The following is a 14,005-nucleotide window of genomic DNA, read 5'->3' on the forward strand; positions in this document are numbered from 1 at the left end:
TATAAACTGAGCAGCACAGCTGAACAGCAAATCACATGGTATTATGAAATTTAAGAAAGATACCAGACTCATTCCCACATCCTCCATCAGGTAGATCTTCACTAACACTAATGAACATCTACCAGCAAAGGTGTGAAGGTAAATACACAACTTAACATGTTTGTGAAGCTCAGCGCTCATTTTCCAAAGGCAACATTAGGTATTAACAGACTTTCAACATTCCCAACCTGCCCACTCCTTCACAAAGTAGCAATGGCTCTAGCTTCAGAAATGGCTCCACGCTGACTCACTTCTTCTGCAATACCCAGATGAGCTGACACAAACCACACACAGAGAATTATTACTCCAAGTTTCTGCTTCCCTTGAGCTATTTGAATAATAAACAAAAAGAATGCATAAAGTGAATCCAGATTTTCCTACTTTACTCTTTTAGAATATAAGCTCTTTGAGGCAGGAGGACTATCTTCATTTTGAATTTTGTACAGGACTTTTCACATTATCAACAATTCACGTAATAATAGACGTAATTGTTCTTCCCTTGCTTAAAACGTGTCTACATAGCACTTAACAAAAGCTGGAGTTGGATACAGCTAATGATAAATACTAAAATCTAGAATGAAAGGCATCATTTCAGTGCAGTTGGCTACCTGGACTCAAAGTAAGTGGAATATGACTTTGTAGCATTTGAATAGTTTCAATCATAGGGAGGAAAAAACATTCTGTTCACTGTGATTTACTTAGACTGGAAAAAAGAAGGATGGTTGAAGAAAAAAACCCACAAGTATAGAAAGGTAGTAGTCCCGCTTCTGTGGAAGCAGAACCTACTGCCTTATACAGTCAAGATACCAGTGCCACAGTATCCCTCAAAACCAAGCCCAGGTTAAGTTCATCAAACTTATTACCTCCCACAGCTGGTCATCACTGCACCTAGTTTCAGTGAAGACCTTGTGATGAACTTACATGAAATCTCTTATAAATCTGGGTAATATAAGATTGTCATCATAGAAATATTTTAAACTTTTTTCCACATATAAATGAAGTTACACAAAAGAAGACACAATTCCATGTTCTGTTGATACAGACCCTGACAGATCTCTTGGCAGGACAGATCTGATTTGGATCAAGAAAGAATATACACTGAAGATTGTTGTTGAATTAGACAGAACACGGTATGGTGGTTACACAAGATTTATGCTGTCTGCGGAAAAGTATAGATGACACTCATCTGGCATAAAGTCAGGACAGCACAGAAAGACAACAACTGATTCAATAAAAATTTAACCAGAACAAAACTGCAACTTAAAATTTTTTAAATGGCACCGTGTGTTTGTATTAATTCCTTGTTTTGCATCCTGTGCTATTTTTATTGTATTGGAAGATACTCTAAAAGATTTATGAACTCTTCAGCTCATATCCTAGGGACTGAATCTGATCTCACTGGTTGGAAGGGTGTCGTCCACAAACTCGGTCAGAAGTTTGTTTATGGTTAGTCACAATGTCATTAGTAGTTTCTGTTTACCAATATGGACGCTAAAACAAACATCTTGATTAAACTAAACCCACAGAAATCAGAGAATGGCATTCCAGAGGAACATTCTCAATCCTTTTCTAGTGAGATGGCAAATGGAAAGCTAGGGTCTGCATAAAACAGGATCCCCAGGTATCTGATTAGATAAACACCTCAGTTACTGCCAAGTATAAAGAGAAAGACTTTTTTCAACTGCTCAAAGTAGATATTAGCAATTACGGATACCTGTCTTCACATACCTTGCTTCATAGTGTCTGTGCATCTATGTGGACATAAACCCTTTTTTTACATGTACCTTCATTTAAGCTTGTGTTAATAGTCATTTCAATATAAACAGTAAAATCCAACTTACGGCACTTATACTGTACCCACTTAAAGCTGTGAGACTTCTCACAGCTCCCAACACCCTATACAGCCCTCATGTGAGTTCATAAGGCAGTTCCTCTACTGCCTAAAACAGTTCAGGAATTAGCAAGAGTGTGTCTGGAAACTGGCAGATATCAAAGGTTCACTGACATGCAAAAGGATAACAAGGAGACAGCCTGAATTCTGTAGGCTTGCCAATGAGCTGAAGAAACCATCAATTAACTATTATGTCCATGACAGAAGTCTTGAAGTTACAGAAAATGGAAAACCTGCTTCATACTAGATAACACGCCAACTTGCTGCAGTGCAGCACAGTGGTTCCCAAACCTGATCGTGGCTTCTGCTGTATCGCTGCCGGTCCTACAGAGCAGGCTGCCTCCCATTACAGCAACTCCCTGCCCATCAGCTCATCCCTACTACCTCACAACACCTGCGATACACGAACCTCTGTGCAAGTAAGAGGTTCCAGCAGGAGCCGGAATACAGCGACTCACACCACCACCACCACCACCCCCAAAACAGGGTGGTACTTTGGCATGCCAGCATGTGCAGATCCATTACATGAACTGCCTGTTCTGACTCCCAGCATCACACAGGCCACAGTGTTCCACTGCGAGAGCATTCCAGCCTCAGTGTCAGGATTTCAGTCAAAGCTTAAGCCAATGTCAGTTGCTCCAATGTGGGGGTTTTTTTGAGTTCCTACTTTACAAAACACAGTCCCCAACTAAGTATAAACCTTACTGTCAAAGTGAAATCTTGGCCCCAGTGAAGTCACCAGCAAAAACTACTACTGCTTTCAGTGAACTCAGATCCATATTTTGCTGTATGAGATTCACACGACAAAATGCAGATATCTATGTCCAGGTTAACCATCCCCTTGATCATCAGTGAAGAAAACCAGACACTTTTAGACTCATCTTCTACTAGAGAAGACACCTAAAATAGGTTGACTGATTTATACCCAAAAATGCTTTTTTACCTCCTCAGGCTGAAACAAAGATTTAAGTGACAAGCTCTATATTGCAGATATCTAAAATAAGCAGAAAGAAACCCACACACAATTTTATTCTCGGTTTTCAGATGAAAACACAACTTGTATAAATTGAACCAAGCATACCACACAATACAGACTGCTCTGTAGAAAAGACCAGAATACACAGTCATTCATCACTCCTTCACCAGGAGGGCACCAAATATTTAGATACCAGACAATGAGGTGGAAAGTTGGAAACATTAACTGTCCGTATGACTAATGAGCTGAAATAAAACTTTTAAAATCATTTGATCAGGTTCCCTGGAGATCCCATATGATTAGTACATTTTTGATACTGTGGAAACTGATAATTGATTTTCTATTTGATTGAAGTTACTTTTTTCTGTGTGGTATCATTATACTTTAGTATAACGATTTCACAGATTAAAAATGAACAGAACGGTAATAATTGTGCTTCTCTGCAATTTCAACATCCTGACTGTACTCTCTGCTACAACAGGACATAGTCACTGATTTATTCAATGTCACTTCTTCCCTGATGTGTCCTTGGTTCAATTACTTAAATAGGAGTTAAATTATCACTATGGATAATTTTCCTGTATTTCCACCCAGCTTCAAAAATGTCTTCTGATTTTTCTCCTAATTTTCACCTTGCCTGCCAAAACTAACATTCTACTTGTAATATCTGAACTGGATTCCCAGGAACAAGAGAGGAAAAGCTTGTGGCTTCTTATGCCCTGTCATATACCACAGTACATTTTTTCCCTTGTCTTTTTGTCAACACTGGCTGTTCCTAAGAATGGACAGTGATTACATGGACCTTAATTCCTCTAATTTTTCTTTCTTATTGTTCTTAGTTAATTATCTTACATAAAACTATGCATTATATCTCCTACCACGCCTTGAAGGAGATCAGACTACTGACAGATGGAAATACCTCAATAAGACACAAATAGTAGAGATACAATATAGGAAATTCTAGATCATAACAGTAATTCTGAAACTGAAAATTGTGAAATATGCAACTATCAATGACCACATTTTTGCCAAAATAAATTAAAATTCTTATCTATAGCTCCTTTAGACTTGAAATATTTAAAAATAAAATTTATGAATTTTCTAAGGAAAAAAACACTAAATATTGAATGCATATAACCAGTGGAAACGTTTCCAAGTTCTACCAAGACCACAACTTTTGCTGAACTCTATTCATATGAATGTATTTCAATAACTTATCGAAAGAGATTGCAGTTAACTCCATAACACCATGTGATTTATGGGTGCAACATGTATTTTTACAAAAACAAAACCTATTTAAATAGCAGACTGTTAGAACAGTGCCAACAGGACTCCTGCATTCGACATCTGTGGAAAAGAACATGCATCCTTATACATACACTGCTGTGCTTGAGCAAATTTATCCCCTCTACAGTCACCACTTCTATCTTTCTTCTCAGTGTTAAATATATATATTTTTACTTTATGTATCCATAGCAAATTTCATTTTCCAACTTATTGGTGTGCTTCTCCCATTTTCCAGATTAAGTAACTTTAACAGCCTGGTTACCCTTCAATTCAATGAAGAATATAAATCTGACATAATCTCTATTAGGCATAATCTCTTTATTAGAGAGAACCTCAATTTTTTTCTTATGTCTTATTACCTATGTAATTTTCTAAGACCTTTCTCTTGCTTCACTCTTCATCTTTACTGCTACTGCACAACATGAACAAAGGCTCCTTCTCAAAGAGGACCAGCTAATGTTCAAGGTCCCTTCCAACCTACACATTTCCGTCATTCAAAACATAGAAATCTTTACAATATTTCAAGAGGTAATTATTAATATTAGTATTTGGATAAACAAGAAAGTTTGTCCTGGAATCGTATTTCAGTATATTAAAAAATGTTTATTATTACATTTCAGTATATTAAACTGTTTCAGTATGTTACAGACTCCGAAGCCTTTTTTGTGTTGTGACACTTTTCCTATAGCTGGTACTTTCCAGAAGAAGGACTCAATAGCTTTTCACAAGATGTTCTTTCAAAATACAATCTGTAATGAAGACCTGATTCATTATAAAAAAAAAAAGTCACAATTGTCAAAATCAATTTTGAATATAAACAGTAATCTGTTCTTACAAGTCAGGACTGAAGTATACAAACACTGTCATAGTGACAATTAAGTAACAATCTCTGAAGCACTGATATTGGCCGTCATTTTAAGAAAGACTAGAATTCAGATGAAAGGAAATGCTTCAGCTACCCTTCAGATGGCTTACATACTATGCTTGTAATTGATATTTATCAAACAAATGCAAGGTAATGATTCTAAAGATTATATGGATTCTTATCAAAGCTGGTGTATCAGCAACAGTTGTAAAATTTTCTTTTTTTTCAGTGAATTGAATGAGTTGTCTTACTGGTAACAGAACCATGTCTTGTTTCCAGCTTACTTGTGTCATGTGAACCCTTGCTGTTCCCCATGGCAATCTGAGGGACCAAGGTGCTGCTTTAGTGTCCAGTCCTGTACTCACACCGACTAGCCAAACAGAACATAAAGATCAGACTTCTACCTGCCTGTAAAAGTCATTTTCATCTAGCCAGCTGTCTGCTTTCACAAAATTTTTAAGAACCAAATACTTTTTGATATCTACCCCTCTTTACAATACAGCTGAAACCTGTGAACTCAGAAATCAGCAGAAATGACTACATCACAGACTAACAAACAGAATGGTTGTTTTAAGTGCCATTTCCTTCAGAAACCAGCCCAACAGAATACTCATTTCAGACCCTGTACCAGAGTCTTTATGAGAAAAAAAAAAAAAATCAGCGTGCTGGTGAAAGAAGGAATTGTTGCAGAAAAAGGTAACTGGAAAATATACCATGTCCATCTATTCAACAGTTTATAATATATCAAATACATTGTTTTCAGCCAATTATAATCCAAGATTTCTTTTCATATTTATGGTAACAACATAACAAAGGAGTGAATTTCTAGTGTTTATATCTTGATTAGTCAGTAGTCTGGAGGTCTAATGCAGAATCAAACAAGCAGATAATTATTCAGATCAGTTCACCCTGAGTTTAATGAATGGTCTTCATTTTCTGGAAGAAAGCAGTTTATCCTCCTTCAAGAACACCAAATTATTTTATTTCCCACCACCAGTTTCAAAAAATTACACAGTATTTTAAGTTAGTTCCACAGCAGAAAAGTATACACTGAACACAAAATTCTTATACACAACCGATTTATTCAGTAAATAACGCTTCAAATTAATATTAACCAAAAAGTTTTATTTTTTTAAATAATATTTACCTCTAATATAACTAAATCTTGATGCTTAATCTTTTTCCACCAAAAAAACCCAGCTTCCTTAATTTTAATGAACCAATGTGCAAAGAAATACTATCCTTCCATGAGGAAAATATATACATAAAAGATGCTGGAGCCTTTCCATTCCCTCCCGATTTTCACCACCAATGTATTTGTACACCTGAATGAGAACAACTGTAAGAAGAATAATTAAAAGCCACTGGTAATTTAACATCTGAAATCCTTCTGGAGGGATTTAATTTAACAGTATAATATTTTTTAAAATCCTGCTTATGATTTATAACCACAAAAGTCTAAAATCTGTACTTACTTCAACATCTGTAAACAACGTTTGTTCAATGTTATCATTGTTTCTCTCCTTTGCGATGTTTCTATTTCTTACTTGGAAGTGTGTTTTACTAAGGTAACCATCACCAAGGTCCTGTGTTCAGAAAACAAGAAAGAAAAAAATTTTCTGTAACCAAAATCCTAAGTGCCATCACCGTTCTAAAAAATAAACAGAGCATGGTATTTAGGCATAAGGTCCAAGTCTTTTTGTAGGCACCGATGACTGCACTGCTTTTCAGCATCTTCTCACAGGTAGTTTACATTAGTTCTTGGTGTTAAAGGAAGTCAAGGACCTGAACAGTGAAATTAAAATTTAATATAACTATTAACTGAGTAAGACAACTGGTACTGGGGGATCGGGATGAGTGCCAAAGAACTGGAAGACAGTGCACTAAGGTCATGAAGAGATGAGCAGCTACTAACGGTTTTCACCTATCTATTTCAAGCAATGCCTTCACACCAGTATAAACTTCCCAGTTCTTGGCTAGATTGGTTTATTTTTGCTCTGTTCCCCCTCTAACTTTCATAACGTCCTGAAAAAAAAACAAAAAAACACTTCAGAACTTACGTGTGCAGAGTCACAATTTGTTCCCTTCTCTTGATCACCTCTGAGGGTCAAATGTAAGAGAAAACAGACCGAGCTGTGCCTTCTCCCAGTTCCCTTTTTATCATTCTGCTTCCCAGGCCACATGGTCTACTGCTGTAAAAGGCCCTTGTGCAGTTCCAGAGTGGCAAAAGGTTTTAGGAGCTTTCCCCCCTTGCTGACCTAACTACCTGCACACATATATAAACATTATTTTTTTTAAATTAGAAGCAAGAGGAGAGAAAAAGTTTAATATCAGATCACTGGAAAAATGTACACTCTGAAAGGAGAAAGAGTATACAGAGCACAAAGAACAGTAGTTGCATGTTAAGAACTTATTTCTCAAAGGAAACAAATAAATTGGGGTTTTATTAGCTGTTTCATTATGTTTTATTTTAGACAAACACAGAAAGCATATGCACAACATCTGATGAAAAAGGATTCTATTCAAAACAGTCTCTCTACAAAATTCATTAACGTAGCATTAAATTGCTTGACAAGGCTGCAAATTTAACTATAATTTAACTCTTTGGTTAATCTGTCATTGCTGACACACTTTATTTCATGTATTCTGACCTTTAAATCAACGTGGGTTTTATTCTGACACACTAGTTCTTTTTCAAGGACACTGTAGAATATATGTACCTCCAAAATCTGCTATGGGCTACTCGTTTACATTGTTCTTATCAAGTTTCACACATAAAAAATGATAATGCTCTCTACATGTATTTTTGTCCATGAATTTTTAAGCATGAATCATCCTATGAGCAATTACCTTGCTCGTTACTTCTCCTACTGCATGCCTTATTTTCTCACTAAATTTCATCAAAAGCATGAATCCGCCAAACTTGGCTGGATGTCCTGGCTGCAGAACCAACTGCATCCTGTGCAGTGAACAATCAAGCATGCAGAGGACAACAGAAAAATGACAGAAAAATTAAGCCTAACTTGGTGGTACAAAAGCCAGTTCTCTCAACACTCTCTCAAGTCTCCTTATGGAGCTTCCTGTGAGTGTCCACAGGAGTAAAGCTACCTGCGCTGGTATTTATCCCCCTAAGAGCAGCAAGGAAAGTACGACAGCCACCCACAGAGGTAAAATGCCCCAAGGCACAACGAGCTTTGCCAGAGAAGGGTTGGATATGGCATTCACCTCCCTGAACCAGTTCTTCCCATCAGCAGAAAGGAGTCAACCTCCACAGCATTTGCATTCTGTAGTATTCGAGTGCCATGAAAAAACAGCTATGGATAGCTGGAAACGTGGCATTAGCAGTCTCTGTATTTGATAGCTGTATGTCAGAGGCTAGAGGAGAGGTGGCAGGAAAGAGAAGCATCCCTCCTGATGCACTCTCTGTAGCGTTACGTGTTTTGTACACTTCTGCCCCTATAAATAAATCAATACTTTAGCAAGGGTTTTGATCCCATTAATGTGGAAAGGGAGTCCATTTCTACTGCAACTGTCTTCTGAGTATCATAAGCAAAAATGAACTGATAGAGCCCTTGATAAGATTACCTAGATTAACCTGACTAATTATGAAACAAACATAAAGCAGAAAGCGAGCAGGGGGCAGCCTTCACGGCCGAGACTTAACCATCCATCCCTAATAACAGCACCCAAGTTTAGCTTCATCAGGTCCTACAGGAGAGGTGCTCGTGGCTTTTTTACATCTTTCTTCTGGGGAAAAAAAAAACCAAAACCAAAACCAAACAGATTATAAAAATAACATAGTTTAGAACATTTCACTTACAGCTATAAATACAGGGTTCTGCTTGGGCCATGTGAGCTTATGCCACAAGAGCCAGCTCCACAAAAACAATGAGTATTTCATCATCTAAATTTAATCTCTACAGAAAGCACAGGAACACAAGAACACAGTTCTACAAGCCTGGTTTTCTTGTGTGGTCTTATTGCTATCAATGGGTCTATTCACGTGAGTATGGAATGAGGAACGGGATCCAAGTGCATTACATCAGCAAAATTAAGAGTGCCCAAACTACCCACCACACATATATTGGTAAAAAAAGCAAAAAGACAATGAGACATCTTGTTAACGAAAAACTTCCTTTCCAGACTACATACTATAAATGGATGGTCTCAATGGCCAGGTTTTTATCACACAATGAAATCGCAGAGTCGCCAACTTTGTCCATTAAAAAAAAAAAAAAAACTCTTACGATTTTTTTATATGTGAGAACAAAAATCTATCTCATTCTGCTATTTCCAGCAAAGCTTCTTATTTCACAGAAAGTTCAAACTTTGACCCATGTATTAAATTCCCAATAGAGGCTCAGAGCATCTTTCTTTGTCGAATAAATCCTCACAAATATAGCCTTGGACTGAAATCTAAAGTTTCAAATGGTTGCCTGTAAGAAAGGGTGCATTGTAACACTTGGCTAATATTTGCACTCTTTTAAAAAACTTCTAAACAGAATGCATCTAAGGCCAAGATCCTGCTTCTTACTGAAATGCTGTTTCACCTGTGATGAAAGGGTTACAAATGCTAATGTACAATTACTGACGTAGAAATAAGAAATGATGGCATACATTTACTCCAGAACTTGTTGCATTTCAAGATAGTACAAGCACGATTCTTCTCCCCAAAACTTATGAAAGCGTGGGAAACCACCAAAAAAACACCAGAAAAAATAGAGCAGTAAATTTTCTACAGCAGAAAGAAGAAATACACAGATAATAATAATGGGTATCCCAAACCATCCATTACTGAAAACTGGCCAGAGAAGCAAGAGAACATGAAAACCTACACTGCCCAGCCATCAAAAAAGTGTGGCAAAAAGAAATCCTAGAATAGTGTGGATTTATTATTAGTAGATGGAAAATAACAGAAGCATTCAAAGTAGAAAAAGCAAATATTCAAAATATTTCTGTTGTTATTATAGAACAAATACAAATTATGTAGCCGTAAACCACAACTATTACAAAGTTTTCACTTTAGCAGTGGTTAAGCAGGACATTAGCATGAAATGGCTATTATTAGGCATTTTTAAAGCCAGCATGTATCAATGTATCTTTATATACTGGCTAATTTGTGTATGTGTGTAACTATATACATCTTAGTTTGACATCATCCCAAGCAAAATAACAGAAGACGTCATATAGAATTCAGTAAAGAAATATATACGGTAAATGTAGTTATTTTTTAAGAAAAATAGATTGTGTCAGGGTAACTAAAAAAGACATGTTTGGTAGATAAACATACAAGTCATAACAATATATGCTCAGACTTCCACAAAAGTGCTGATTCCACAAGCAAAAATTAAAAAACTAAAATAATCCCACACTAATCTGACACACGCTAAAGGATGAAAAAATGATTAATTCACAGATCTCAAATGTAACTTAAAAAATGGGGAATCATCATAAAAGAAGTGATTCTAATGGGGTCCTGTGGGACTAGTCTTGGCCCCACGCTATTTAGATTTTGATTAATGGCCTAGAAACAACATGTAATTATTATTGGTGAGGTCTGAAAGTTATGGGGAAGCAGCAAATAATGAGGACTGATCATTAACACAGACAGATCCTTCTGGTTGCTGTATACAACTGACACGTATTTTAATACAAAATATGAAGTCACATATCTAGAACAAGACTATGTGCTCTTTCAGCTTAAAGCATTAAAGTGATCCTTGGCTACATAACCACAACCACTTGCCTGGAATAGGAAGGTTTGAATTTCACAGTGATACAACATTCATTGTCTAGTTCTGCCCACAGTTGAAAAAGGATTTTTATACACTGGAAAAGATTCAGAGGAGATCCACCAGACTGATTAAAATATTAGAGAAGACGTGAAATAGTCAGGGAGCTCAACTAGTTTTCCTTTTACACTGACAAGGTGAAGGGATTAATTGATCTGAATATAACGTATCAAAACAGGGAGAGTTTTGATAAAAGAAGGGTCCTCAGCTTAGCAGGCAAGGTACAGCTTCCAAAGGCTGAAAGATGAAGCTAGGCAGTCAAGATTAAAAGCAACAGCTTTCCTTTTTAAAAAAAAAAAAAAAAATATTCAATTTTAAGCATAGCTAACCATTCGAAAGGCTTGTTGAGAGCTGTGACCATTTCCCTATCATTGGAAATTCTGAAAACGAAGACTGCATAATGTCTTAAAAGACATTTTCTATTCAAAACAGACATCACCCAGGTAATCCTACCCCTTTGTTAAAGAACAAGCTGCACAAGGCCATCCCAGCAGCTGTTTCTGGATTCATAAACCTTATTCAATACATGTACTGGCTTCAATCCTCATGTAAACCACCTATGCACCATTTTGTTCTTGGGACCAAATGTGTAAAATGTCATTTATGTCACATGTTGTAAACCCTCCTTAAAGGATGTTCCAGCTTGTGGTGGTTGTCAACAGCTCAAAAAAGGCCAGCAAGGGTATCTAAAAATTGACACCATGATTATGTATTTTACCTTGCTAGTTTTCCACTCCCAACCATCTCCTATCTGCAGTGAATGTTTAATAAATTCTTCACAGTACTGCTTGAATCTTTCTTCTTCCAAAAAGAAGTCCTCTTCACCTGCCACGCTGCAGGACATCTGCAGAGCAAACTAAATGTTAGTACTGACAGATGAAATGAACACTTAAAACTTTCACTGATCTACAGTAATTGAATACTAAAATAACAAAGCACCAGGGAAAAAAACCCACTGTTTCTTTAAGTAAAACAAAGACATCTTTCTTCAAGTACATTAGAGAATCATAGATACACAGAACGGCTGAGGTTGAAAGGGATGTCTGGAGATTGTCTAGTCCGATCCCCCTGCTCACAGTAGGGTCAACTAGAGCAGGCTGCTCAGGATCATTTCCAGTTGGGTATTGATTACCTCCAAGGATAGAGATGCCACAACCTCTCTAGGGAACCTGTTCCAGTGTTCAATTACCACAGCAGCAATATTTTTTCTTCTGTTTAAATGAAAAAATGTATGTTTGTGCTCACTGTCTCTTGTGCTTTCACTGCATAGTACTGAAAAAAGCCTGGCTCCACCTTCTTTATTCCCTCCCATCAGGTATTTATACACAATTGTAGGATCCCACTGACTCTTCTCTAGGCTGAAGAGTCGCAGCTCTCTCAGCCTTGCCTCCTACGTCAGACACGCTTAATCATGTGTGTGGCCTTTAACTGCACTTGCTCCAGTATGGCATTATCTTTCTTGTACTGGGGAGCCCAGAGCTGGACAAAGTACTGCAGTTCTGACATGTTTTCTTAGCAGTACAGTCCAACCAGCCACCAGAAACCTGAATCCACTTGTGGGCTACTTCCACAGGCCTAACACCTTTTCCTTGGGGAACTGAATGGCTCCACAAAAGCTTAGCAGCTGTCCTGTTTGTGGACACAGAGCCTACACGATGGCCATCAGAGTTCCTGCTCATGCCAGCAGTACAGCTCTCAACGGCCCAACAATGTGGCTTCAGGGGTTACAGTACGCTTCAGATGAACCCTTTTCTAACCCCTCAAATGCCTCCCTCCAGGGTCTTAAAGATACAGAAAAACTCTCAAGAGAATCTGGCCATTTTACTTTTCCCTCCCTTTCAAAGAGGATGTATTGTAAATACAGCTGTTTCAACGTGTTTCTAGACATCAGGCATCACCACAGCACCACATACAAATCCTCAGTAACTTACTACTAGATCACACCTTTTCTTAACAAGAAATACAAAGAACACAGAACCTGATGCTACGTTCATTAGTTTTCAGGCTCTGTCTCTAAATGACAGCCTCACCCTGTCTGCCCATGATATAAATTATTTATCTAGCACTTGAAAATACGTTCTTTTCAATGGCAGTTAACCTAAGCCCCTGTTACTCTGTTTGTGCTACCTGGATGTCAAGAGAAAACGTGGAAAACAGACACTGCGAATGTTTCTGCAGTTCCCCAGCCTCCAGTCGAGATGATGGACTGCAAGACTGCGGTAAATGCACGTAATGAGAGCGTCGTTCTCACATACGTTCCAAGCAGAGCTGTGTGCTTTAGGAAATTATCAGCTGTAACGAGGTACCAGGCTGCTGGCACCGGTGCAGTACATCTCCCTTTCTTTCTTAAACTACCCCAGTGACGAGGAGATCCGAGCTAATGCGCCCCACTCATCCTCCCTGCCCGCCCCGCGCTGCCGAGCCACCCCCACCCCGCCGGGACAGCTGCCCCGGCGCGGCCCTCGCCCCCTCAGGCCCCCCCGCCGGCCGGGCTGCCGGCCGGGACAGCCAGGCGACGTCCACCGGGGCAGGCAGGCGCCGTGGGCTGGGTGAGGCAGCGGCGGGGCCTGGGGTCCCGCCTGAGGCGAGGCGAGGCGAGGCGAGGCGAGGCGAGGCGCGGCGAGGCCCGGGGCAGGCCACGCATGGAGGAAAGGGGGGTGGGGGGGGAGCAACCCCGAGGACAGCCCCCGAGAGGGGCGCAGGACGGGGAGAACGGGATGGAGCAGCCCCGCCGCGCCGCCCACCACGTACCGTGCCCTCGCCCTCCTCCTCCTCCTCCTCCCGCCAGCGCCGGGCCGCGCACCCGCCCCCACCCCCCCACGCATGCGCGCCCCGCGGCGGCCGGCGGGAGGCGGCTGCGCATGCGCAGCGGGAGGCGCGCCAGCCCCGGCGCGGGGGGTGGCGGCGGCGGCGCGGGCGGGGAGCGGGGTGTGAGGGGGCCGAGGGGTGGGGGGGCTGTGCCGGCCGTCCTCCGGCCGTTCTCTTCCCCTCCTTGAGGCGGTCAGACGTGAGCGGTCTCAGCAAGCCCTCCCCTCGCCCAGCTCTTGGGGCAGCCCCCGCCTCCCGCTCCCAAAAAAGTGTTTTAGCCGCGGATCAGTTTAGTGCAGGCTGGCCTTCCTCCAGGAGCTCCACAATGCCGGTTTTATCTGAATGTT

At 39.8% G+C, this 14,005-nt stretch overlaps 1 protein-coding gene across 4 annotated transcripts in view; it reads right to left on the bottom strand.

The window, feature by feature from the left end:
* Positions 1–13,627, bottom strand: part of ATG10 (autophagy related 10) — an 89,260-nt gene extending 75,633 nt beyond the window's left edge. For 3 of the 4 annotated variants that reach the window (XR_012626998.1, XR_012626999.1, XM_074855400.1), the window contains exons 1-3: positions 13,602–13,627; positions 11,569–11,694; positions 6,534–6,644 (exon numbers count right to left, since the gene is read on the bottom strand). Coding sequence is in view for 2 of the 4 variants with exons in the window: in XM_074855400.1 (XP_074711501.1) it covers positions 6,534–6,644; positions 11,569–11,694 (237 nt within the window). In the remaining 2 variants the exon portion in view is untranslated. Of the gene's footprint in view, positions 1–6,533; positions 6,645–7,118; positions 7,325–11,568; positions 11,695–13,601 lie in introns of those variants that run through there. The other variant, XM_074855401.1, reaches the window with a different exon arrangement.
* Between the last annotated feature and the right edge of the window lie 378 nt (positions 13,628–14,005).

Source organism: Strix uralensis, chromosome Z (genome assembly GCF_047716275.1).
Source record: "Strix uralensis isolate ZFMK-TIS-50842 chromosome Z, bStrUra1, whole genome shotgun sequence".
Lineage (NCBI taxonomy): Eukaryota > Metazoa > Chordata > Aves > Strigiformes > Strigidae > Strix > Strix uralensis.